Source organism: Pseudochaenichthys georgianus, unplaced genomic scaffold (genome assembly GCF_902827115.2).
Source record: "Pseudochaenichthys georgianus unplaced genomic scaffold, fPseGeo1.2 scaffold_501_arrow_ctg1, whole genome shotgun sequence".
Taxonomy (NCBI): Eukaryota; Metazoa; Chordata; class Actinopteri; order Perciformes; family Channichthyidae; genus Pseudochaenichthys; species Pseudochaenichthys georgianus.
This window is the reverse complement of record NW_027263062.1, coordinates 118,925-146,760: the sequence shown is the minus strand read 5'-3', so window position 1 is coordinate 146,760 and position 27,836 is coordinate 118,925. Positions and strand designations below refer to the sequence as shown.

At 40.9% G+C, this 27,836-nt stretch overlaps 1 protein-coding gene across 1 annotated transcript; it reads left to right on the top strand.

Moving 5' to 3' along the window:
* Window positions 1-27,502, top strand: cand1 (cullin-associated and neddylation-dissociated 1). The gene is given in 29 exon segments (XM_034078849.2): window positions 1-296; window positions 2,974-3,049; window positions 3,129-3,196; window positions 4,683-4,837; window positions 6,973-7,096; window positions 7,330-7,417; window positions 7,755-7,923; window positions 8,687-8,792; window positions 8,902-9,047; window positions 9,395-9,546; window positions 9,818-9,958; window positions 11,672-11,813; window positions 12,318-12,695; window positions 13,542-13,631; window positions 13,851-14,004; window positions 14,759-14,804; window positions 14,806-14,997; window positions 16,113-16,301; window positions 16,408-16,510; window positions 16,513-16,550; window positions 17,230-17,365; window positions 18,029-18,205; window positions 20,437-20,532; window positions 24,373-24,443; window positions 24,445-24,517; window positions 24,520-24,542; window positions 25,238-25,402; window positions 25,798-25,905; window positions 26,406-27,502. Coding segments are annotated over 29 exon segments (3,699 nt in total). The 5' UTR covers window positions 1-228; the 3' UTR covers window positions 26,631-27,502.
* The last annotated feature ends 334 nt before the right edge of the window (window positions 27,503-27,836 follow it).

Below are 27,836 nucleotides of genomic sequence, written 5' to 3'. Positions count from 1 at the left end.
CCCGCCCCTCTGCAGAGAGAACGGGAGCTCCATTCAAACAAACCGAATCTCCGGGATGCGACAGTAAAGAGAGAGACAAGAACACAGGAGACACACACTTACACACACACACCGTGTACCGGAGAGCAGAGCACCGACACATACACACACACATACACACACACACACAGCCGCAGACACACAACACACACACTCTGAGCAGCAGGAGGCTAACGGCTAACAGCTAACATGGCGAGCGCCTCGTACCACATCTCCAACCTGCTGGAGAAAATGACTTCCAGCGACAAGGACTTCAGGTAAATAAACACCCCGGGGGAGAGGACTGTATTCCCGGCTCACCTGAGCAGATCACCCGGTGTTTCCTCCATAAACACAAGAGAGATAACAGTCTACCAGGCCTACAGGCTCCATGCTAACAGCTAGCTTCTGCCACCTGTCTGATCTAGCGTCACAGCGCGAGCTCAGCAGTTAGCTAATATTAACGATTTTTTAAATAAACGTTAGTGTTCAATCTGACAGCAGTTCAGGTGAAAAGCGTTAATAACCGTTCAGGGAGCTAACATGCTAACGGGATGCTAACCTGACAGCTGATCAGTAAATACAGGAGCTAACAGCTAACCGGCTAGCTGGCTACTAACTTTTCTTGTATTTATTTTTAACTAGCTCAATGCGTATTAATAGTATATGTTAATCATGATCAGTGGTTCATTTCTTTTTATTAATTTTGTTTTTATGTTTTCAATTTTTTTATGAACCTTTAAAAAAATAATGAATTTGTATTTTCTTATTATTTTAAGGCCAGCTTCTTTTTTTTGTGTCATTACGTTTTTAATTTATATTTATGATGTTTCTATAAATTATACATGTTAAGGCTGTCTTACGAATCTTTAGAAAATAACAATTATTTATATTTTCTTATTATTTTGAAGGCCAGCTCCCTTGCTTTTTTCTGATTGTAAGTTACGTTTGTATTACTTTAGCGTTTCTTGCTAGCTCACTATCATGATCAATGTATGTGTTATTGTTTCTTCTTTTTTAACTTACCTAACTCATAACAAAATGTATAATTCTTATTTTTTGAAACATTTTAGGCTAGCTCACAGCTGCAAGTTAGCATGATCTTTCTGAGTAATGTTGCTGTAGGGATTTAACTGTGAAGTTAGCATCTGAGCTAACAAGTGTAGTGTGTGTGTAAGAAGTTGTTGTTGTTAGTGTTGTGCTGTTGTGCTAACTAGCATGGTGCTGGGGGTGTGGTAGGTGTTGTAACTCGGGTGATAACAGCAGGTAAACAGACTGGATTAGCAGGGGGGGGGGTTCAGATACTTCAGTATACATACTTTAACACTGCAGGGCTATCCCTTGGTGCACAGATTCTGTATTTTAATTCCCCTTTGCTTCAACTCTGACAGAACTGATCTGATATCAGTGTCTGTCTTTTTACCGGATATTCAATCTGCAGACTTGGCTTCTTGGGATTATTGGCATTTATATGTTTGCTGAGTTTCTGACTGGAATATATTGAACATATTTGAATGTTGAATATATGCTTATTGACTAGTAGTTTTCAGTAGGCTGTGGCACCCTGCAAAAGATATATTTGATTTGAATGTATTTATATTTTTTGTGTATTCAATATGTATGTTAAATGACTGCTCTAACATTACAGTAACGTTTTATTTAATGGTAAATGGACTGTACTTATATAGCGCTTTATCCAGTCTTTAAGACCCCTCAAAGCGCTTTACATACTACATGCCGTTCACCCATTCATACTGAGCAGTGTATGTTAGGACATGCACTGACATACATACACATTCACACGCCGTTGGCCATCGGGAGCAACTCAGGGTTAAGTATCTTGCTCAAGGATACATCGACATGTTGACTGCACGGGCTGGGATCGAACCCACAACCTTCTGGTTGAAAGACGACCGCACTCCCTCACAGCCACAGTCGCGAAGTGAATTAATTAATTGTTTTTATATTATTTATTGTTTTAGATTTGAATAATTACCATTTGACTTGATTATATTTTTATGAATATTCTCCGTTGGTGTTTAAAGCTTTTAATATTTGTATGCATGTTTATTTTGACTTTAAAAAAATCTTTTTCACTTGCTTGTATATATATATTTAATTGTGGCAATTAAAAGACATTTAAATATTGGCCAATAGTCCAAAATCAAGCTGCCTTATTGTGTTCTTAGCTAAAACAATCAAACAACATTTTTAAGCCAGCATATCTGGGTTTTTAAGGAGTGTAAACAGAACGGTTTTAGACGAGGTTCGGACAGCAGGACGGAGGAGAGAGAGAAGCCTCCATGTTTCCCAGATGAACCTCAGTGTAAATCTCTCCCGCTACCCGAAACCCTGAGCGTTAGAACATCAAGTAGAATGTGCTGCTGACCTTGTGAGGAGAAACCAGTTCCTTTCAATCCTCTAATGCTGCCGCCTGCAGGACACACACACACACACACACACACACACACACACACACACACACACACACACACACACACACACACACACACACACACGTCTAAATAGCTTTTTAAGCGGAGTGTGTGCAGCCTACAGATGGAACTCACACACACATTGGATCGGACACGCACTCAGAAATATAACTCGGCATTAAAGAAGTCAGATCTGCAGCGACGTTTCATTTTATCACGTAAAGTGTTTTGTAAACGGCTTAAAACTAATTTTATGAAATAGATTTCTGTTTCGTGTCTTACTGCTAACCGTCCGGGTGACATGTGTTCCTCCTGTTTGCACACTTTACTGCTTTAAGTTCTTAGTATATTTTAATCTATGTTGACGACAGAGGAAATAAACAGACGTTGTCCTGATTTTAAACGAGTCAGATTTCAGGTTAAGACGTATAACTTATATCCAAGTAAACCCCGCTGTCCTTTTGAAGCTAAAGCATGTTTCTCCGAGTCCTGAGCCGCTTACCTTTCTGTCTCTCCGCAGGTTCATGGCCACGAACGACCTGATGACGGAGCTACAGAAGGATTCAATCAAACTGGACGACGACAGCGAGAGGAAGGTGGGTTCGAACCGGCTGGGTTTAGAGACGGTATCAAAGATGTGGTTGTTGCTCGATTGATTGATGCTTTGATTGACAGGTGGTGAGGATGATCCTCAAGCTGCTGGAGGACAAGAACGGAGAGGTGCAGAATCTGGCCGTCAAATGGTAACGTCTTTTTACGCCCGTTTTATTGTCGGTTTCCTCGTCGGTGTGTGTGTGTGTGTGTGTCTTCGTAACGGTGTGTCTATTTGTTTGTAACGGTGTGTGTGTGTCTTCGTACCGGTGGACGGTGTGTGTGTCTTTGTAACGGTGTGTGTGTGTCTTTGTAACGGTGTGTGTGTGTGTCTTTGTAACGGTGTGTGTGTGTCTTTGTAACGGTGTGTGTGTGTCTTTGTAAAGGTGTGTGTGTGTCTTTGTAACGGTGTGTGTGTGTCTTTGTAACGGTGTGTGTGTGTGTCTTTGTAACGGTGTGTGTGTGTCTTTGTAACGGTGTGTGTGTGTCTTTGTAAAGGTGTGTGTGTGTCTTTGTAACGGTGTGTGTGTGTCTTTGTAACGGTGTGTGTGTGTGTCTTGTAACGGTGTGTGTGTGTCTTTGTAACGGTGTGTGTGTGTCTTTGTAACGGTGTGTGTGTGTGTCTTTGTAACGGTGTGTGTGTGTCTTTGTAACGGTGTGTGTGTGTGTCTTTGTAACGGTGTGTGTGTGTCTTTGTAACGGTGTGTGTGTGTCTTTGTAAAGGTGTGTGTGTGTCTTTGTAACGGTGTGTGTGTGTCTTGGTAACGGTGTGTGTGTGTGTCTTTGTAACGGTGTGTGTGTGTCTTTGTAACGGTGTGTGTGTGTCTTTGTAACGGTGTGTGTGTGTGTCTTTGTAACGGTGTGTGTGTGTCTTTGTAACGGTGTGTGTGTGTCTTTGTAACGGTGTGTGTCTTTGTAACGGTGTGTGTCTTTGTAACGGTGTGTGTGTGTGTCTTTGTAACGGTGTGTGTGTGTCTTTGTAAAGGTGTGTGTGTGTCTTTGCAACGGTGTGTGTGTATTTGTAACGGTGTGTGTCTTTGTAACGGTGTGTGTGTCTTTGTAACGGTGGGTGTGTCTTTGTAACGGTGTGTGTCTTTGTAACGGTGTGTGTGTGTGTGTCTGTGTAACGTGTGTGTGTCTGTGTGTGTGTGTGTGTGTGTGTGTGTGTCTGTGTAACGTGTGTGTGTCTGTGTAACGGTGTGTGTGTGTCTGTGTAACGGTGTGTCTGTGTAACGTGTGTGTGTGTCTGTGTAACGTGTGTGTGTGTGTCTGTGTAACGTGTGTGTGTGTGTGTAACGTGTGTGTGTGTGTCTGTGTAACGTGTGTGTGTGTAACATGTGTGTGTGTGTAACGTGTGTGTGTGTGTGTGTGTGTGTCTGTGTAACGTGTGTGTGTGTAACGTGTGTGTGTGTGTGTGTGTCTTTGTAACGGTGTGTGTGTCTTTGTAACGGTGTGTGTGTCTTTGTAACGGTGTGTGTGTCTGTGTAACGTGTGTGTGTCTGTGTAACGTGTGTGTCTGTGTGTGTCTTTGTAACGGTGTGTGTGTCTTTGTAACGGTGTGTGTGTGTGTAACGTGTGTGTGTGTCTGTGTAATGTGTGTGTGTGTGTGTGTGTGTGTGTGTGTGTGTGTGTGTGCAGCCTGGGCCCCCTGGTCAGCAAGGTGAAGGAGTACCAGGTGGAGACCATCGTGGACACGCTGTGCACCAACATGCTGTCGGACAAAGAGCAGCTCCGAGACATCTCCTCCATCGGCCTGAAGACCGTCATCGGGGAGCTGCCGGCCGCCTCCAGCGGTGAGCCGCCTGGCAATACTACTACAAATACTACAGATACTACTACTGCATATACTACTCCTGCAGATAGTACTACAGATACTACTACAAATACTACTACATATACTACTACTGCATATACTACTCCTGCAGACACTACTACTACATATACTACTACAAATACTACTACTGCAAATACTACTACATATACTACTACATATAGTACTACAAATACTACTACTGCTACTACTACTACATATAGTACTACATATACTACTACAAATACTACTACTGCAAATACTACTACATATACTACTACTACTACATATATAGTACTACATATAGTAATACATATACTACTACAAATACTACTACTGCAAATACTACTACATATACTACTACATATAGTACTACAAATACTACTACTGCAAATACTACTACTACTACATATAGTACTACAAATACTACTACTGCAAATACTACTACATATACTACTACTACTACATATAGTACTACATATAGTAATACATATACTACTACAAATAATACTACTGCAGATACTACTACATATACTACTACTACTACTACATATAGTACTACAAATACTACTACTGCAAATACTACTACATATACTACTACTACATATAGTACTACATATAGTAATACTACATATAGTACTACAAATACTACTACAAATACTACTATATATAGTACTGCATATAGTACTGCAGATAGTACTGCAGATAATACTACTGCAGATACTACTGCAAATACTACTACTGCAGATACTACTGCAAATACTACTACTGCAAATACTACTGCAAATACTACTACATATAGTACTACTGCATATACTACTACAGATAGTACTACTGCATATACTACTACAGATAGTACTACTGCATATACTACTACTGCATATACTACTACTGCATATACTACTACTGCATATACTACTACTGCAAATACTACTGCATATAATACTGCATATAGTACTGCAGATAATACTACTGCAGATACTACTACTGCAGATACTACTACTGAAGATACTACTACTGCAAATACTACTACTGCAAATACTACTACATATAGTACTACTGCATATACTACTACAGATAGTACTGCAGATAATACTACTGCATATACTACTACAGATAGTACTGCATATAATACTGCATATAATACTGCATATAGTACTGCAGATAGTATTGCAGATAATACTACTGCAAATACTACTGCAAATACTACTACTGCAAATACTACTGCAAATACTACTACTGCAGATACTACTACTGCAAATACTACTACTGCAAATACTACTGCAAATACTACTACAGATAGTACTGCATATAATACTGCATATAATACTGCATATAGTACTGCAGATAGTACTGCAGATAGTACTGCAGATAATACTACTGCAAATACTACTGCAAATACTACTACTGCAAATACTACTACTGCAAATACTACTGCAAATACTACTACTGGAAAACTGTCATTAATTACTGTTAGTTTAGAGGGGGTTCCGCCAGCATCCAGCAGTACAAATACTACGTATAATACTGCAAGTATTCCTGCAAACTGTCAAATATTACTGTTATTGTGGTACAGTGGTACATACTGGGGCATCAACACCCTGCACCAGTGATACATACTGGGGCATCAACACCCTGCGCCAGTGGTACATACTGGGGCATCAACACCCTGCACCAGTGATACATACTGGGGCATCAACACCCTGCACCAGTGGTACATACTGGGGCATCAACACCCTGCACCAGTGATACATACTGGGGCATCAACACCCTGCACCAGTACATACTGGGGCATCAACACCCTGCGCCAGTGATACATACTGGGGCATCAACACCCTGCACCAGTGATACATACTGGGGCATCAACACCCTGCACCAGTGATACATACTGGGGCATCAACACCCTGCACCAGTGGTACATACTGGGGCATCAACACCCTGCACCAGTGATACATACTGGGGCATCAACACCCTGCACCAGTACATACTGGGGCATCAACACCCTGCACCAGTGGTACATACTGGGGCATCAACACCCTGCGCCAGTACATACTGGGAACCATCTCGAGCAACACCTCCACGCGCTGCAGGTCCTTTAATAACCCCCCTCTCCCTCAGGCTCCGCCCTCGCTGCCAGCGTCTGTAAGAAGATCACGGGCCGCCTGACGAGCGCCATCGCCAAACAGGAGGACGTGTCCGTGCAGCTGGAGGCTCTGGACATCATGGCCGACATGCTCTGCAGGTACTCCCCTCGTCCCAGTCCACCCACACCGCAGTACTTTTTCTTTTTTTACCCAAAAAATATATTGTATATTATCGGGGCTATTAATACTTTTATCGGGTTTATCGGCATGACGTCATAATTCCTAATATCGGACCGATAATTATCGTGAACCACTAGTTGTAATGTACGTTTCACAAATTACTCCGTGTGTGTGTGTGTGTGTGTGTGTGTGTGTGTGTGTGTGTGTGTAGACAGGGCGGTCTGCTGGTGAACTTCCACCCCTCGATCCTCGGCTGCTTGCTGCCTCAGCTCACCTCCCCGAGACTCGCCGTCAGGAAGGTACGTCCCAGGAGCCAATGATACACAACTTCATGTTCAACAGTTATTTTCAGAACAAGAAGATAATGTTATATGACCTGGCCCTTTCTCGTAGATGGTCTTCATGTTTAACGCAGCTACCCTGAGGCCCTGCAGCCGTTCCTTACTTTGCACTTTATCGCTTTTATGAATTGTCTTTTGTTTTTAATTATTATTTGTTAAATGCCTATGAAGCACTTTGAAATGCCTCTGTGTCCTAACATGTGCTATACAAAGAAACTAACCTTGAACCTTATTCACAGCCAATCATATTAAGTCTGTGTCGATGTTGTTGACCTCCTGTGATTGGCTGTTGCAGAGGACCATCATGGCTCTGGGTCACCTGGTGATGTCCTGCGGGAACCTGGTGTTCATCGACCTGATCGAGCACCTTCTGACGGAGCTGGGCCGCAACGACAACATGTCGACGACCCGAACCTACATCCAGTGCACCGCCGCCATCAGCCGGCAGGCCGGGCACCGCATCGGTGAGAATACCCGGAGTTATTCAAATACTGCAGATAAAAACCGCTTCTCCAACTTTTTCCAAAAAGATTTTCTGAACTTTTTCCCAAACATTTCCCCAAACTGTTCCAAACGTTTTTCAAAAATATTTTCTGAACTTTTTCTAAAGCATTTTCCGGACTTTTACCAAAAATGTTTCCGAAGTTTTTCAGAATTTTTTTTTTGTTGAACTTTTTAAAAAAAGAAATCGAAACTTTTTCCAAAAACATTTTCTGAACTTTTTCCCAAACATTTTCCAAACGTTTTTCAAAAAAGAAATCAAAACATTTCCCCCAATTTTTTTCCGAAACATTTCCCCCCCCCCAAAAAAATCCCATAAATTCTCCAAACATTTTCCTAAACTGTTCCAAACGTTTTTCAAAAAAAAATTCTGAACTTTTTCTAAAGCATTTTCCGGACTTTTACCAAAAATGTTTCGGAAGCTTTTCAGAATTTTTTGTTGTTGAACTTTTTCAAAAAAGAAATCAAAACATTTTCCCCAATTTTTTTTTAGAAACGTTCCCCCCCCCCCCCCAAAAAAACCCCGAAAATTCTCCAAACATTTTACAAAAGAAATAGAACAAAATTACCAATTCCAATATTTGTATTTCAAAATCATTCTTAAAAAGGTTTTTGAAAAAATCTCAGACAGAAAATATTGGAAAGTAAAAGTATTGCAAATAAAAGGTCAGACTCGCATCACTCTTCTTATTTAAAATCTGTGCTCGAAACCGCTGTGTGTTCCAGGCGAGTACCTGGAGAAGATCATCCCCCTGGTGGTGAAGTTCTGCAACGTGGACGACGACGAGCTCAGAGAATACTGCATCCAGGCCTTCGAGTCCTTCGTCAGGAGGTAGTACTCGCAGTAATACTCACTCCTATAGTACTCGCAGTAATACTCACTCTGAGTACTTCTACACGTGTACTTCCTGTTATTAAACCGTGTCACGTCTCTCTTACAGGTGTCCTAAAGAAGTTTACCCCCACGTTCCCACGGTGATCTCCATCTGCCTGCGCTACCTGACCTACGACCCCAACTACAACTTCGACGATGAAGATGAGGACGACAACGCAATGGACGCCGAGCAGAACGACGAAGACTACCAAGGTCGATACTTTTGAGTTTCTAGAAAAGCGCTCGATAAATAAAATGCATTATTATTATTTGTGTGTGATACTAACTGTGTGTGTGTGTGTGTGTGTGTGTGTGTGTGTGTGTGTGTGTGTGTGTGTGTGTGTGTGTGTGTGTGTGTGTGTGTGTGTGTGTGTGTGTGTGTGTGTGTGTGTGTGTGTGTGTGTGTGTGTGTGTGTGTGTGTGTGTGTGTGTGTGTGTGTGTGTGTGTGTGTGTGTGTGTGTGTGTGTGTGTGTGTGTGTGTGTGTGTGTGTGTGTGTGTGTGTGTGTGTGTGTGTGTGTGTGTGTGTGTGTGTGTGTGTGTGTGTGTGTGTGTGTGCAGGAAGTGATGATGAGTACAGTGATGACGATGATATGAGCTGGAAGGTTCGTCGGGCAGCGGCTAAATGTCTCGATGCTGTCGTTTCGACTCGCCACGAAATGCTTCCCGAGTTTTATCGCTCCGTCTCTCCCGCACTCGTCTGCCGCTTCAAGGTGAAAATACGTTTACATTTTTAGAGAACAACTTTAATTAAAATCTGAAATCAGTTTCTTTGATAAATGATGTCAAATGTCGTAAATAATTAGGTTACGGTTTCGAAGGGCTATTAGAACATTGCCCCGCTATGGGTATTGTGTATTGTCCAAATTGAGGCTGGGAAAGTAGATGTTAGACCCAAACCAATCGGTACGATGTATCCCTACCTATTCATGTGATATGTGTGGAATGGTTGTTCATCGGATCTGTGTGTGTTTTTCTTTGCAGGAGAGGGAGGAGAACGTGAAGGCGGATGTTTTCCACGCCTACCTGTCGCTGCTCAAACAGACGCGCCCGGCTCAGAGCTGGCTGACCGACCCCGACGCCATGGAGCAGGGAGACACGCCGCTCACCATGCTGCAGAGCCAGGTACCACGCTAACAGATACGACATTTATAATGATAAGGTTAAGCTATAAAGGAACTACAGCACGGTCACATGACTTCACGTCACCACCGCTAAGCTAAAGGTGGCTAATGTTGGGCTATAAAGGAACTGCAGCACGGTCACATGACTTCACGTCACCACCGCTAAGCTAAAGGTGGCTAATGTTGGGCTATAAAGGAACTACAGCACGGTCACATGACTTCACGTCACCACCGCTAAGCTAAAGGTGGCTAATGTTGGGCTATAAAGGAACTACAGCACAGTCACATGACTTCATGTCACCACCGCTAAGCTAAAGGTGGCTAATGTTGGGCTATAAAGGAACTACAGCACAGTCACATGACTTCATGTCACCACCGCTAAGCTAAAGGAGGCTAATGTTGGGCTATAAAGGAACTACAGCACGGTCACATGACTTCACGTCACCACCGCTAAGCTAAAGGTGGCTAATGTTGGGCTATAAAGGAACTACAGCACGGTCACATGACTTCACGTCACCACTGCTAAGCTAAAGGTGGCTAATGTTGGGCTATAAAGGAACTACAGCACGGTCACATGACTTCACGTCACCACCGCTAAGCTAAAGGTGGCTAATGTTGGGCTATAAAGGAACTACAGCACGGTCACATGACTTCACGTCACCACCGCTAAGCTAAAGGTGGCTAATGTTGGGCTATAAAGGAACTACAGCACGGTCACATGACTTCACGTCACCACTGCTAAGCTAAAGGCGGCTAATGTTGGGCTATAAAGGAACTACAGCACGGTCACATGACTTCACGTCACCACCGCTAAGCTAAAGGTGGCTAATGTTGGGCTATAAAGGAACTACAGCACAGTCACATGACTTCATGTCACCACCGCTAAGCTAAAGGAGGCTAATGTTGGGCTATAAAGGAACTACAGCACGGTCACATGACTTCACGTCACCATCGCTAAGCTAAAGGTGGCTAATGTTGGGCTATAAAGGAACTACAGCACGGTCACATGACTTCACGTCACCACCGCTAAGCTAAAGATGGCTAATGTTGGGCTATAAAGGAACTACAGCACGGTCACATGACTTCACGTCACCACCGCTAAGCTAAAGGTGGCTAATGTTGGGCTATAAAGGAACTACAGCACGGTCACATGACTTCACGTCACCACTGCTAAGCTAAAGGTGGCTAATGTTGGGCTATAAAGGAACTACAGCACGGTCACATGACTTCACGTCACCACCGCTAAGCTAAAGGTGGCTAATGTTGGGCTATAAAGGAACTACAGCACGGTCACATGACTTCACGTCACCACTGCTAAGCTAAAGGTGGCTAATGTTGGGCTATAAAGGAACTACAGCACGGTCACATGACTTCACGTCACCACCGCTAAGCTAAAGGTGGCTAATGTTGGGCTATAAAGGAACTACAGCACGGTCACATGACTTCACGTCACCACCGCTAAGCTAAAGGTGGCTAATGTTGGGCTATAAAGGAACTACAGCGCGGTCACATGACTTCACGTCACCACCGCTAAGCTAAAGGCGGCTAATGTTGGGCGTGATGACGTTTAGTCGTCTCATTTAGACACTTGTCAGCAACCGCCATTTTTAAATTCACCAGTGGTGTGTTTACTGATGTATTTTTATGAAGTAGAACAAAACGAGGAACAGGAAGTGAGCACATGTATTCATATTGTCTCCCTCTCTTTCTTCAGGTCCCTATGATCGTGAAGGCTCTCCACAAGCAGCTGAAGGAGAAGAGTGTGAAAACTCGTCAGTGTTGTTTCAACATGCTGACGGAGCTCGTTAACGTTCTGCCCGGAGCGCTGACCGCCCACATCCCTGTACTAATACCAGGTAATAACACCACCACTTGAAAGGTACTACTTTTAAATTACATTAGAAACTAAATGTAATATAATAATGTATTTATTAGGAATAGTTTTAAAGGCGGATGGATCCATATTTGAAGCTTTAGTGCATATTTGCTACACAAACAATACTTTTTAGGAGATATATTCATTATTATAGAATATTGTAACATTATTAGTATAATTATATATTTTTTAAATATATTTCTATAATTCCTAATATTTTAAAAATTATAGAAATATCTTAACTTTCCCAGAATAATACAAAATAAAAAAAAGGTCTAAATTAATCACACCAATAATAAAGACTAATTTCATTTTTTATATTATTATAGTTATTATTATCATTATTTTAAATATTATCTCTATTATTAATATCAGTATTTTTCTCAAATAGAGCAACTGTCCTTAATCCATAACAAGTCTTAATAAATCCAAATCGAAATATATTTAATCTCCAGTTTGATTGATAATGTCTGTGTGTTTCCAGGCATCATCTTCTCTCTGAACGATAAGTCGAGCAGCTCGAACCTGAAGATCGACGCTCTGTCCTGCCTTCACGTCGTCATGGTTACGCACCCGGCGCACGCTTTCCACGCTCACGTTCCCGCGCTCGTCCCGCCCGTGGTGGCCTGCGTGGGAGACCCCTTTTACAAAATCACCTCTGAGGCGCTGCTCGTCACCCAGCAGCTGGTGAAGGTGATTCGCCCTCTGGACGGCCTACCAGAGAGCTCGGACAGCTTTGACCCCTCCCCCTACATCAGCGACCTGTTCACCTGCACCATCAAACGCCTGAAGGCCGCAGACATCGACCAGGAAGTGAAGGAGCGCGCCATCTCCTGCATGGGACAGATCATCTGTAACCTTGGTAACCAGCGCTTATACTGTGATGTCACTTCCTGTTTGTCTGGGTTGACTTTCAGGAGGGTTTTTGTTGTTTTTAATAGTTTTTAACGTTGTTTCTAACGTTGATTTTAACGTTGTTTCTAAGGTTGATTTTTTTTAACGTTGTTTTTAAAAGTTTCTAACATTGTTTTTAACGTTGTTTCTAACGTTGTTTCTAACGTTGTTTTTAGCGTTGTTTTTAACGTTGCTTTTAACGTTGTTTTTAACGTTGTTTCAAACAGTTTCTAACGTTAACGTCATTTTTAAGAGTTTCTATCGTTGTTTCTGATGTCGTTTTAACGTTGGTTTAACGTTGTTTTAATGTTGTTTTAAACAGCTTTTAACGTTGTCTGAAGCAGTTTCTGACGTTTTTAACGTTGTTTCTAACGTTGATTTTAACGTTGTTTTTAACGTTGTATCTGACTTTGTTTCTAAAGTTGTTTTAACGGTGTTTCTAAGGTTGATTTTAAGAGTTTCTGACGTTGTTTCTAACGTTGATTTTAACGTTGATTTTAACGTTGATTTTAACGTTGTTTTTAACGTTGTATCTGACTTTGTTTCTAAAGTTGTTTTTAACGTTGTTTCTAAGGTTGATTTTAAGAGTTTCTAACGTTGTTTCTAACGTTGCTTCTAACGTTGCTTTTAACGTTGTTTTTAACGTTGTTTCAAACAGTTTCTAACGTTGTTTTTAACGTTGATTTTAACGTTGTTTCAAACAGTTTCTAACGGTAACGTCGTATTTAAGAGTTTCTATCGTTGTTTCTGATGTCGTTTTAACGTTGTTTTAACCGTTTCTAACGTTGTTTTTAACGTTGCTTTCTGCCTGCAGGCGACCGGCTGCCGGCTGAACTCCCCGGCACGCTGCTGATCTTTTTGGAGCGTCTGAAGAACGAGATCACCCGACTGACCACGGTGAAAGGTGCGCTCCTTTACGAGTAAAACAAATGAGCAAAATGTCTAAATGCGCTTGAGGTGACGTTGGTGTAAAAAAAGGATTAAAGAAACGGTCTGTTTCGTGGCGTCAGGAGGAAACACGTGTCGACCGCCGATTAACAGAAATACTAATAAAAGCACCCTCTTGAAAAGCCTCTCCCAGAGCTTTCATAAACCCTCTCTGTCGCTCTCCTGCTTCTCTCAGCTCTGACTCTGATCGCCGGCTCTTCTCTGAAGATCGACCTCCGGCCCGTCCTCCCCGACGCCGTGCCCATCCTCGCTTCCTTCCTGCGCAAAAACCAGCGAGCTCTGAAGCTTTGCACGCTGGCAGCGCTCGACATCCTGCTCAGGAACTACAGGTAATACTGAACATTTGAATAATACACACTTAGCTGCAAAGGTTGTTTCAACAAAACTAATAAATAAAATATAACTTAGATGGTGACCAAATATATGCTGACAGTTATTTTACTCTTATTTTTATTCATCTCCTATTTTCAGTCTTTTATTATTATTATCATTATTTCCTTGATTTTATGTTATTTATTATTTATTTCAGATTTTATTGATCCGTGTGAATCTTTGCTGTCCTGTTTCTTTCACGCTTACCTGTTGCTGCTTCGTGCAACTCAATTGATAATATTTATATTTATAAATTCATAATTACTTAATAAAGGTTCATTTTTATCTTATATCCGGTTTATTTAGTAGAAAAAGATTCTTCAAAAATCAAGGAAATTATAACGAAAAGTTACAAGAATACAATCGATATGTGACGGCGCCATCGACATCAGTTGCACGGACACATCGTGAGTCGTATACGCTGCTGGAAAGAGGAGATTCCGAGCGTTCCAACGATATCAGGATGGTCGTTGTTCTCCGAATATTAAGCGAAATATGTCGCATTATGTAACGACGAGTCATGTTGAGAGAAACGCCTTCAAGTTCCCTCCTCTCTGGAATCCATCGATCTGATTGGTTAATAGCAAATGATCAAATATCTACATAAAAATACAAAAGAAGACTCTAAAAATAATATTAAATAAACCTGTTAAATATATATATTAAATAAACCTGTTAAATATATATATTCTCTGTGGTGCGACTCTCCAGCTCTGCGGTGACCCCGGTGATGGTGGACGCGGTGCTGGCCGAGCTGCCCCCCCCTCATCTCAGAGAGCGATATGCACGTGTCCCAGATGGCGCTCAGCTTCCTGTCCACGCTCGCCGTCACGCACCCCTCAGCGCTCGGCCAGCTGAGCGGGGGCAACATCCTGCAGCAGCTCATCGCACTGGTTCGATCCCCGCTGCTGCAGGGCGGGGCGCTGTCCGCCATGCTCGACTTCTACCAGGTAACACTCACTCGCCGGGCAACGTGTTTTTAAAGGTCTGCAGTGGCGTTTCTATATGTGCTAAAGTGGTGCGGCACAAACACGTAGATGTCTAGAAGCTTCTGCAGTGACGGTTCATGGCTGCTGAGGCTCTGACTCGTCAGGTTTACAAATATTATACTCTGACCTAAATCAAAATATAACACTATTTTCAAAAGCCTCTTTAGTCTGATGCTTCGATTACTTTCAAACAGACAGTTCAACAGAAGGATTCCCAAAAAATGTAATGTTATCATTTAAATATTGAATTGTTCTCTCTTAGTAAGATCCCATTTTCAATAACATGCGGTCTTACCTTGACTTGAAGATTAAGTCCATTTACCTATCCTTCTGGACAAACATCTCTATTACTTTTTTGTAAAAGTCCTCCTTATCTTCTTGTAGTTTCAAAAGTCTATTATACATCTAATCTAATCGATAGATTTATGATTAGGAAATGATAAAAGTAGGGTAGACATGTGGATATTATCCGGCTGAACAAAACGTACATTTATCTAACAGCTACGTTTCCCACAGATCTTACTTTGAGCTATTTTCTAAAATCCTATGGAGAAATCTCATTGCTTTCTGTGGAGGGAAGCCATGCGCAGCTTACTTCCGGGTTTTAGGACGTGTCTCTCGTCTCCTCTTCACACACTTTTCGCGGCACACGTACTCACAGCCAATCAGCTCTGAGTGATGTGAGATGGCGTATGGTGGGGATGGCAGCTCTATGCCCCTATGGTCATTATTCTTTGCCACACATTAAATAGGAAAATACTCTGAGCATGCGCAGTGTAGTTTTTACAGTCACCGTTCACTTAGACAGGGAGAGGGAGGGGCAGGATCGGGTTCTGTCCCACATGGCTCTAAACAGCTCAACAGGCACACACTGTAGACACTACTTAGAAGAACACATACTAAAACAGCAATGAGACGAATCGGATGATCTTAAAATATATTAAATTTATTTTTTGCATTTTTTTGTAATCATTATTTGTAATACTTTCTGCTGCCACTAGGTGGGGCTGTCCCTAATGCCCAGTCGCCACTGCTCCTATGTAGTCATTTGAAAGAGTGTGTGTGTGTGTGTGCAGGCGCTGGTGTCCACGGAGACCCCCGGCCTGGGCTACATGGACCTCCTGAGGATGCTCACGGGTCCGGTGTACTCCCAGAGTGCCGCGCTGCCTCACAAGCAGGCGTACTGCTCCATCGCCAAGTGTGTGGCCGCGCTGACGCGAGCCTGTCCGGACGAGGGGCCGGCCGTGGTGGGCCAGTTCATACAGGTACACACGAGGCTGCATCGGCATGTGCTCGGCTGCTACAGGCAGACTGAAGGCCCAGGCTCCTCCCACAGAGCAACAGGAATATATATATACTCTCTTTCTGCAGGACGTGAAGAACAGCCGCTCCACGGACTCCATCCGGCTGCTCGCTCTGCTCTCATTGGGCGAGGTGGGACACCATGTGGACCTCAGCAGCCAACCGGAGCTCAGACCGTCATCCTGGACGCCTTCTCCTCCTCCAGCGAAGAGGTGACAGGAAGTGACCTCACGGGAGTGTGATAGGGCAGCAGCGTGCCCGCTCTGTATTAACCCGTGTGTGTGCGTGTTGTGTGGTGTGTGTGTGTGTGTGTGTGTGTGTGTCTCTCTCTCTCCCTGTGTGTGTGTGTGTGTGTGTGTCTCTCTCTCTCCCTGTGTGTGTGTGTGTCCCTCTCTCTCCCTGTGTGTGTGTGTGTGTCCCCTCTCTCTCTCTGTGTGTGTGTGTGTGTCCCCCCTCTCTCTCTCTGTGTGTGTGTGTCCCTCTCTCTCTCTGTCTGTGTGTGTGGGGGTGTGTGTGTGTGTGTGTGTGTGTGTCCCTCTCTCTGTGTGTGTGTGTGTGTGTGGTGTGTGGTGTGTGTGTGTGTGTGTGTGTGTGTGTCCCTCTCTCTCTGTGTGTGTGTGTGTGTGTGTGGTGTGTGTGTGTCACTCTCTCTCTCTCTCTCTGTGTGTGTGTGTGTGTGTGTGTGTCTCTGTCTCTCTCTATCTCTCGTGTGTGTGTGTGTGTGTGTGTGTGTGTGTGTGTGTGTGTGTGTGTGTGTGTGTGTGTGTGTGGTGTGTGTGTGTGTGTGTGTGTGTGTGTGTGTGTGTGTGTGTGTGTGTGTGTGTGTGTGTGTGTGTGTGTGTGTGTGTGTGTGTGTGTGTGTGTGTGTGTGTGTGTGTGTGTGTGTCTCAGGTGAAGTCAGCAGCATCGTACGCTCTGGGCAGCATCGCGGTGGGGAATCTTCCGGAGTATTTGCCCTTCGTGCTGCAGGAGATCACTTCCTCCAAGAGACAATACCTGCTGCTGCACTCGCTCAAAGAGATCATCAGTGAGCACACACACTCTATCACACACACACTCTGACAATACACACACACTCTATCACTCACACACTCTGACAATACACACACACTCTATCACACACACCACTCTATCACACACACACTCTATCACACACACACTCTATCACACACACACTCTGACAATACACACACACATTATCACACACACACACATTATCACACACACATTCTATTATCAATACACACACACATTATCACACACACACACCCTTCAACCTCTCTAGTAACTCTTTGTGGAGGGTGGGCTTTATTTGTCGAGTGAAAAAAAATTCTATGTGCGTGTTTGAAATAACTTTTCAGAACATTTTACAAAATATATTTAAAAAATCTGTTGAAATTCTCGTACGAATTCAAAAAGCTCTCCAATAAATAAAAAATCTAAAAATTAAAAAAAAAAAATTAAAAGAAAATTACGGTATTTAAAAAAATAATAATTGTATTTATTTTAATGACAAAAGTGCAAAATATGTCAGATTATTTCCGAAAGATGTGGTAAAAAATATCAGAACTCGTTCCATGCTGGGATCCTCCAAAGACACCTGCTTTTGATGATGGCCCGTTTGAAGGAACACAAGCAGCACGAGGTTAGCCGTCAAAGGAAACGTCACTAAATCGATGTGTGTGTCCAGGCTCGGCGTCGGTGTCGGGGCTGAAGCCGTACGTGGAGGCCGTGTGGACGCTGCTGCTGAAGCACTGCGAGTGCTCAGAGGAGGGAACCAGGAACGTGGTGGCCGAGTGTCTCGGGAAGCTCACCCTGATCGACCCGGAGACCCTGCTGCCACGACTCAAAGGATACCTGCTGTCAGGTGAGAGACCATCCCGAGTGTCCTCTTCCAGCATGATAACAGAGGTATCAACTGTAGCAAAAAAAGTTTTAGGAAAAAGTCAGAATTTTGAGAAAAAGTCAGAATTTATAGGAAAAAGTCAGAATTTTGAGAAAAAGTCATAATTTATAGGAAAAAGTCAGAATTTTTAGATAAAGACAGGATTTTTAGAAAAAGTCAGAATTTTTAGGAAAAAGTCAGAATTTTGAGATAAAGTCAGGATTTTGAGAAAAAGTCAGGATTTTTAGGAAAAAGTCAGGATTTTGAGAAAAAGTCAGAATTTTTAGGAAAAAGTCAGAATTTTGAGATAAAGTCAGGATTTTGAGAAAAAGTCAGAATTTTGAGATTTTTGCCAAAAAGTCAGAATTTTGAGATTTTTAGATAAAGTCAGAATTTTGAGATAAAGTCAGGATTTTTAGAAAAAGTCAAAATGTTGAGAAAAAGTCAGGATTTTTTGAAAAAGTCACAATTTTGAGAAAAAGTCAGAATTTTGAGATAAAGTCAGAATTTTTAGGAAAAAGTCAGAATTTTGAGATAAAGTCAGGATTTTGAGATAAAGTCAGGATTTTGAGAAAAAGTCAGAATTTTGAGATAAAGTCAGGATTTTTAGGAAAAAGTCAGAATTTTGAGATAAAGTCAGGATTTTGAGAAAAAGTCAGAATTTTTAGGAAAAAGTCAGAATTTTGAGAAAAAGTCAGAATTTATAGGAAAAAGTCAGAATTTTTAGATAAAGACAGGATTTTTAGGAAAAAGTCAGATTTTTTAGGAAAAAGTCAGAATTTTTAGATAAAGACAGGATTTTTAGAAAAAGTCAAAATGTTGAGAAAAAGTCAGGATTTTTTGAAAAAGTCACAATTTTGAGAAAAAGTCAGGATTTTGAGAAAAAGTCAGAATTTTTAGGAAAAAGTCAGAATTTTGAGGAAAAGTCAGGATTTTTAGGAAAAAGTCAGGATTTTTAGGAAAAAGTCAGAATTTTTAGGAAAAAGTCAGGATTTTTAGAAAAAGTCAGATTTTTTTTTTAGGAAAAAGTCAGGATTTTTAGAAAAAGACAGGATTTTTAGGAAAAGTCAAAATGTTGAGAAAAAGTCAAAATGTTGAGAAAAGTCAACATGTTGAGAAAAAGTCAGAATTTTGAGATAAAGTCAGGATTTTGAGAAAAAGTCAGAATTTTTAGGAAAAAGTCAGGATTTTTGAGATAAAGTCAGGATTTTGAGATAAAGTCAGGATTTTGAGAAAAGTCAGAATTTTGAAGAAAAAGTCAGAATTTTGAGGAAAAAGTCAGAATTCTGAGGAAAAAGTCAGGATTTGGAGAAAAAGTCAGAATTCTGAAGAAAAAGTCAGAATTTTGAGGAAAAAGTCAGAAGTTTGAGATAAAGTCAGATTTTGAGAAAAAGTCAGAATTTTTAGGAAAAAGTCAGAATTGTGAGAAAAAAGTCAGAATTTTACAGGAAAAAGTCAGAATTTTGAGATAACGTCAGGATTTGAGAAAAAGTCAGAATTTTTAGGAAAAAGTCAGAATTTTGAGATAAAGTCAGGATTTTTAGGAAAAAGTCAGGATTTTGAGAAAAGTCAGAATTTTTAGGAAAAAGTCAGAATTTTGAGATTTTTGCCAAAAAGTCAGAATTTTGAGATTTTTAGATAAAGTCAGAATTTTGAGATAAAGTCAGGATTTTTAGGAAAAAGTCAGAATTTTTAGATAAAGTCAGAATTTTGAAGATAAAGTCAGGATTTTAAAGGAAAAAGTCATAATTTTGAGATAAAGTCAGGATTTTAGAAAAAGTCAGAATTTTGAGATTTTTGCCAAAAAGTTCGAATTTTAAGAAATAGTATATTTTTTCTTTTTGCAACAGCATAAGAGTGCCATGGTTATATATAATAGCCATTTTGACTTCTTTGTTCTGTTTCTGATTTCATGTAAAGCGTCTTTGAGCACTAGGAAAGCGCTATAAAAATCCAATGAATTTTTATAGTAGGTTAAAAAAAATGAAAGAAATACAGATGTTGTTTCGGGGCAAAACAATCAGTTATAAGTATACATTGGTGAGAGAAAACTCACACATTTGCAAGAAAGAAACTCAGCTTGAATTTGATTTGGTTTAATCATGTAAAACACACTTAATGATGGGAAATACATGACGTCTGACGAGTTATTTTTCACTGCTTATTTACATTTTATTCCCAATGTTTATTATAAAACCCATATTTCTGTGCAGGTTCATCGTACGCCCGCAGCTCGGTGGTGACGGCGGTAAAATTCACAATTTCTGACCATCCTCAGCCCATCGACCCGCTGCTGAAGAACTGCATAGGTAAACATGGAGTCAATTACTAACGATTTAATAAATATATGTTATTGTCGTGGCTTCCTTCCTCCAAGCCACTAGACGCCTTAAACAGACATTTCTAACTCCTTTCCTTTATCTTTGTGTTACTCACAGTTGAAGAGTTGCTTGGCCTCCGATGGTTTGATATTATGCAATGCTCAAAGTAAAATAACAAACTTTTACACATGCAACAAGAAAAGAGGCCTTTACAATAGTCAGAACAAAGAGGCAAAACTCAAATAAACAGCTTAGGTATTCTTTCTTGCTTTCTTTCTTTAAAGCTTACATAACTTGATAACTTAAAGAGTAATTGAACGGTTAAAAGCTGCCTCAATGGCGTCTTTCTGACAGGTTGCCTCTCTGTCACTTTAGAGGAGGCGCCGTGGGAATTGTAGTCTTTTATACTCTGTGGACTACAGACGTCACAATTAGGTGGTCTTTTTATAAAACTAAATACTGGCTCTAACGGCAGAGGTGGGAAGTACAAATCTTTGTTACTGTACTTAAGTACATGTCCTGATATCAGTACTTTACTCCACTACTTATTTTTATGACGACTTTGACTTTGACTTCTCACATGTTAACTCAAATACCTGTACTGTTCTACTTCTTACATGTTGAACACAAATACCTGGTACTTTCTACTTCTTACATGTTGAACTCAAAAGACCTGTACTTTCTACTTCTTACATGTTGAACACAAATACCTGTACTTTCTACTTCTCACATGTTGAACTCAAATACCTGTCACTTTATACTTCTTACATGTGGAACACAAATACCTGTACTTTCTAACTGTTCTCTCATGTTGACCCAAATACCTGTACTTTCTACTTCTTACATGTTGAACTCAAATATCTGTACTTTCTACTTCTCAACATGTTGAACTCAATACCTGTAGCTTTCTACGTCTCACATGTTGACTCAAATACCTGTACTTCTACTTCTCACATGTTGAACCCAAATACTAGGGGTGCACCGAATGGGAAATTCTTGCCGAAACCAATACCGAAAATAGGAAACAGTTGGCCGAATGCCGAAAGGCCGAAAATGATTAATAGAAATATATATATATATAATATAATGTAGACATTTTTACCAATGTTGTTCAGCTACCTGATTATGGAAATAGACATGATTATGGCAAAACATAACTTAAATAATAATCACTATTATGGGTCCATAAACATTTATTCAGCACTTTGAACATTTATACATTTATTTCTCTGTAGGATAATAACTACAACAAAGTGCATTCAGAACAAAGCCAAGGGGCTTTAAAACAGCATAAACATCTAGGCCAGTAGGCCTACAACAAAAATAGTGTCAACAACAACAACAACAACAACAACACAACAAATGCACCTATAAGTGCATGCATACAAATGTGCAAACTGGATAAATCCACATGAATGTAACTATAGTATTACAAATGAAAGGCTTATGATAAGCCAGCCTTGTCTACTTATTAAGGAAAACGTGGGAGGTTCTTTTTAATGAACAGTAGCTTCTCTGCTTTATCAGCCATGAGTCTGTTCCTCTTCTCATCAAGCACATGAGAGGCAGCGCTGAACAGTCCTCTCGCTGTCAGTGCTTGTGCATGGAGCACTCAAATACTTGCGTGCCACCTTGGCCAGGTCAGGAAAGCGGTCTTGTTTGTTTCTCCAGTATCCAAGAGGGTTCTCGCTTTTTTTTCTGTGCGCCGGTGATTTCATCATACTCCGTATATTGGTCCGGGTGTTTAGATTTCAGGTGATGGAGTAATCCCGAAGTGCTGAAAGTCTTTGAAGTTACACCCCCTCGGAAATGTCAGCTGAACACGTTTTGCAAATCGCAATCCGCGACTCTTTATCTGATATTGTGAAGTATCTCCAAGCGGCAGACATGTTGACTGTGAGCCAGCCGTGAGCATGGTCCCTGCCTCGTCGCGTCTTTATTACGTCATCACAACAACACGTTAGGTTGCCTGTTCTGACATTCGGTGATATTTTTTCGGTGCTAAAACCCTTTCGGCCGAAAGGGCCTTTTTAACCATTTTCGGCCGATAATTTTCGGTGGCCGAATTTTCGGTGCATCCCTACCAAATACCTGTACTTTCTACTTCTCACATGTTGAACTCAAATACCTGTACTTTCTACTTCTCTCATGTTGAACTCAAATACCTGTACTTTCTACTTCTCACATGTTGAACTCAAATACCTGTACTTTCTACTTCTCTCATGTTGAACTCAAATACCTGTACTTTCTACTTCTCACATGTTGAACTCAAATACCTGTACTTTCTACTTCTTACATGTTAACTCAAATACCTGTAACTTTCTACTTCTTACATGTTAAACTCAAATACCTGTACTTCTACTTCTTACATGTTTAACTCAAATACCTGTACTTTCTACTTCTCACATGTTGAACCCAAATACCTGTACTTTCTACTTCTCTCATGTTGAACTCAAATACCTGTACTTTCTACTTCTCACATGTTGAACTCAAATACCTGTACTTTCTACTTCTTACATGTTAAACTCAAATACCTGTACTTTCTACTTCTTACATGTTAAACTCAAATACCTGTACTTTCTACTTCTTACATGTTGAACCCAAATACCTGTACTTTCTACTTCTCACATGTGAACACAAATACCTGTACTTTCTACTTCTCACATGTTGAACCCAAATACCTGTACTTTCTACTTCTCTCATGTTGAACCCAAATACCTGTACTTTCTAATTCTTACATGTTGAACTCAAATACCTGTACTTTCTACTTCTCACATGTTGAACTCAAATATCTGTACTTTCTACTTCTCTCATGTTGAACTCAAATACCTGTACTTTCTACTTCTTACATGTTGAACTCAAATACCTGTACTTTCTACTTCTTCCATGTTGAACACAAATACCTGTACTTTCTACTTCTTACAGGTTGAACTCAAATACCTGTACTTTCTACTTCTTACATGTTAACTCAAATACCTGTACTTCTACTTCTTACATGTTGAACTCAAATACCTGTACTTTCTACTTCTCTCATGTTGAACTCAAATACCTGTACTTTCTACTTCTCACATGTTGAACTCAAATACCTGTACTTTCTACTTCTCACATGTTGAACTCAAATACCTGTACTTTCTACTTCTTATGTTGAACACAAATACCTGTACTTTCTACTTCTTACATGTTGAACTCAAATACCTGTACTTTCTACTTCTTACATGTTGAACTCAAATACCTGTACTTTCTACTTCTTACATGTTGAACTCAAATACCTGTACTTTCTACTTCTCTCATGTTGAACTCAAATACCTGTACTTTCTACTTCTTACATGTTGAACTCAAATACCTGTACTTTCTACTTCTCTCATTTTCCAAACAGCTGGTTCCTTTAGTCTGAATGTGTGTTGGTGCGTGGTCATTATTCTGTAGAGTCACTGCGTGCCTATTGGTTGGAACAACGATCCGTGTATCCATCACTTCCTGGTCTTCTCTAAAGAAGAGGGACCAATGGAAACGTTGTCATGTTGCCGTTGGTCACCATGGAAACATTCATTAGCTAACAATGACATTATTGTTCTATTGATATAAAGGGAGGTCAGGTACTCTTTAAAACAGCTGCTGGGTACTTTTTACTGAAGCACACTTCAAAGCCTCTTTTACTTGACTTGAGTAAAGAAGTTTAGTCAGTACTTCTACTTTCACCAGAGTACTTTTAAACACGAGTATCTGTACTTCTACTTGAGTAAATGATGTGTGTCTTTGCCATCTCTGTCTACGGTTACTTTATTATATATTTCCTCCCATGACTCTGACTTCCCGTGTGTTTCTCAGGTGACTTCCTGGAAGACGCTGGAGGACCCGACCTGAACGTTCGGCGCGTTGCTTTGGTCACGTTTAATTCTGGCGGCCCACAACAAGCCAAGTCTGATCCGAGAGCTGCTGGACTCGGTGCTGCCGCAGCTCTACAACGAGACCAAGTCCGCAAGGAGCTCATCAGAGAGGTGAGGAGGAATCGGTTGAACACGGATACTGAGAGCAGGGTTCCTCTTAAAAAGTCTTACATTTGAGTGGCTGAAAACCTGCAGGAACCCTGTGAGAGCCTTTGGGAAAGGTCTAAAGAAATTCAGAATAAAATACAAGTTGTTTGTTTCAACACTGTGGGAAAATATTTTTAAATGTAAAAAAAATATGAATAAAATAAAAAGATAAATGATATTAAAGAAAAAGACATTTGCAGATAATATATAAAAAATCTCTAAAATATTCGGTTAAATATATGAATAGAAGTTAAAAGAAACTGTCCAAAATGTTTTTTTAAATCTAAAAACAACCAAAAGGAAATTATGAAAATGTGACAAAAAGGCAAAAAGTTTCCCATTTTAAAAAATAAATAATTAAATAATCGTATCTTGAAAATATTGACAGTATTAATAATTTAGTGAAGGATTTGAGTACTTCTAGAGAAGTTGATGTGCATTTTGATATATATATATAAGCTGGCTCTTTTCTGCTGTAACAATGTACATTTCCCCTCTGTGGGACTAATAAAGGTTTTCTGATTCTAAAATGGTGTGTGTGTGTGTGTGTGTGTGTGTGTGTGTGTGTGTGGTGTGTGTGTGTGTGTGTTGTGTGTGTGTGTGTGTGTGTGTGTGTGTGTGTGTGTGTGTGTGTGTGTGTGTGTTGTGTGTGTGTTCAGGTGGAGATGGGGCCCTTCAAACACACGGTGGACGACGGGCTGGACCTCAGGAAGGCTGCGTTCGAGTGCATGTACACTCTGCTGGACAGCTGCCTCGACCGCCTGGACATCTTCACCTTCCTCAACCACGTGGAGGACGGCCTGAAGGACCACTACGACATCAAGGTATTATTCATTATTATAAAGTCTTATTAAAGTCTTATTATTGCCATACCAGGGTTTTTTAGGCCATAAGAGGTTAAAATCTAGAGGTAATATCACATGAAACTCGCAATAGTGCAGAGAAAACTATCTAGATTTAATATATGAGAACATTTTAGAAAACAAAAGAATATTCTGAGATCAGAAGTGTCATACGATTACGTATAAGTGCCACTGTGCCGAAATACTACGGTCATTTATATTTATGGATTTCTTTTTTCGGTGATTGTTGGTTTGTAAACAGAGCTGGGAGAGGAGGTGATATTCTGAGAAAAATATTAACATTTCTGTGATTCAAACGCGAGGTGTAGCACAGAGCAAGAACATAACGATAAATCATGTTTGTTGTTGTTTTCCAGATGCTGACGTTCCTGATGCTGGCCCGTCTCTCGTCTCTGTGTCCGAGCGCTGTGCTGCAGAGACTGGATCGCCTGGTGGAGCCTCTGAGAGCCACCTGCACCACCAAGGTACACACACGCACACACACACTCACACATGTTTTTAATTAAGTCTTAGAATGCACTTGATGTGAGAATAACAATGCAATTTGAATTATTTTACTTTAAATCAAACAACAGCTACATATATGGAAAATAAAATGTGAATAATGTCAATCAAGTGTATATCATACACCTGTTATTGTATAACTCCCCTGTGGGCGTCCTAACGAGCGTCGTAATGTATTATTATTATTATTATATATGGAATATGTGAATAATTTTAAGAATAAAGTCACATTTTCAATATGTTTGGGACACTTTCTTTTAAACTTCTATTCATATTTTTAACAGAATATTTTAGACATTTTTTATATATTATCTGCACATTTTTCTGTCTTTAATAGAATTTTCTTATACATTTTTTTCAGTTATTTTTTGACTTAAAGAAAATCCAGATATTGCCAAAAGATAAAGATTGATTTGCATTAAACTGGGAAACGAGTATCTGACCCCCTCCTCTCTCGCAGGTGAAGGCGAACTCGGTGAAGCAGGAGTTCGAGAAGCAGGACGAGTTGAAGCGCTCGGCGATGCGAGCGGTCGTCGCTCTGCTGACGATCCCCGAGGCCGAGAAGTCGCCTCTGATGTCAGAGTTCCAGTCGCAGATCTCGTCCAATCAGGAGCTGGCGGCCATCTTTGACTCCATCCAGAGGGACTCCAGCTCGGCCAACATGGAGTCCATGGACACCAGCTAGAGAGAGACTAACACATTACCCAGGATGCAACATGGCACCCTTAAACCCCCCCCACCCTTTCTCGCTGCTGGAGCGCTAACCGTGCAGCATGTTTCCATTAAATACACACACACACACACTTACACACACACTTGTAGTGTTCCATGACTCATTGCACTGAAATCAGCTGTTGGAAAAAAGAAAGGAAGACCGACAAAAACAAAGAAGAACAAAAAAAATAAAAAGTTCCATATGAGGCTTCGGAAGCCCCTCCCACTTCCTGTTTGTTTTGTAGCGGGGTCGTCTGATTGGCTGATCTCCCTGTTCATCACATTCTTCTCTTTTTTTTTCTTCTTTTTTTTTTACGTTATTCCAGAAAGTTCCGCAGGCACTGTACTGGAACCTGATTGGCTGCTGCTGAGTGACTGACAGTTGCCGTGTTATCAAAACTGACCAATGAGGAGACGGCCTTGTATTTGCTTGAGGCTGTGGTGACCAATGGGGAGAAGGGCTCGCTCTGTTTTTTTTTTTTTTAATCGCCAATGAGTGTAGGCAACCAATAGGATGCTTTGGCGGAGGGGTTGGGGGCGGGGTTTAACTGTTGTGGACCAATCAGCTTCTTTGTGTCATTTGATAGACCTCCTCTGAAGTGAGCGAGGAGGAGATATTATTAGACCAGGTCCGACCCTGACCAGACCTGATTGGACGATGCTGTTGCCATGGTAGTAACACAAAGTAAAAACTATAAATTAGTGTTTTTTCCGTCAGTCAGTTTGATTACTGTCACTCTAAAAATCCGGTTTCAGAACCGGTTCAGTCCGGTCTGGTCAGAACAATCCACTGTTGTTTATCGCCCAAGAAAAATAAAAAAGGTCCATTTCTGCCTGCCTTCATACTTTCTTTCCGTCTCATTTCTTCCCGTAACGACTTTAAATCAAGTGCTTTCTCAGAGCGCTCGTACTAAAGCAATATTTGACAAAGTCTGTGCAAATATTAGAGGATTATTCGGGCGATTTAAGAAGTCTGCTCGAGCTGAAATCTGTCATTCAACACCTGAATAAAAAAATTGACTAGCAGGAAATAAAACCCAAAAAACAAATCTGCTTCCAGTTTGATCTGAAGGACCTCCTTAATAAAAGTTGGGTTTTATGCTAGCTTCTTTTTCCGATGAGGGCCCTCGACCAAGCCCCCCAGGAAGTGCGCCGGACTCTGATGGAAATATTCCTA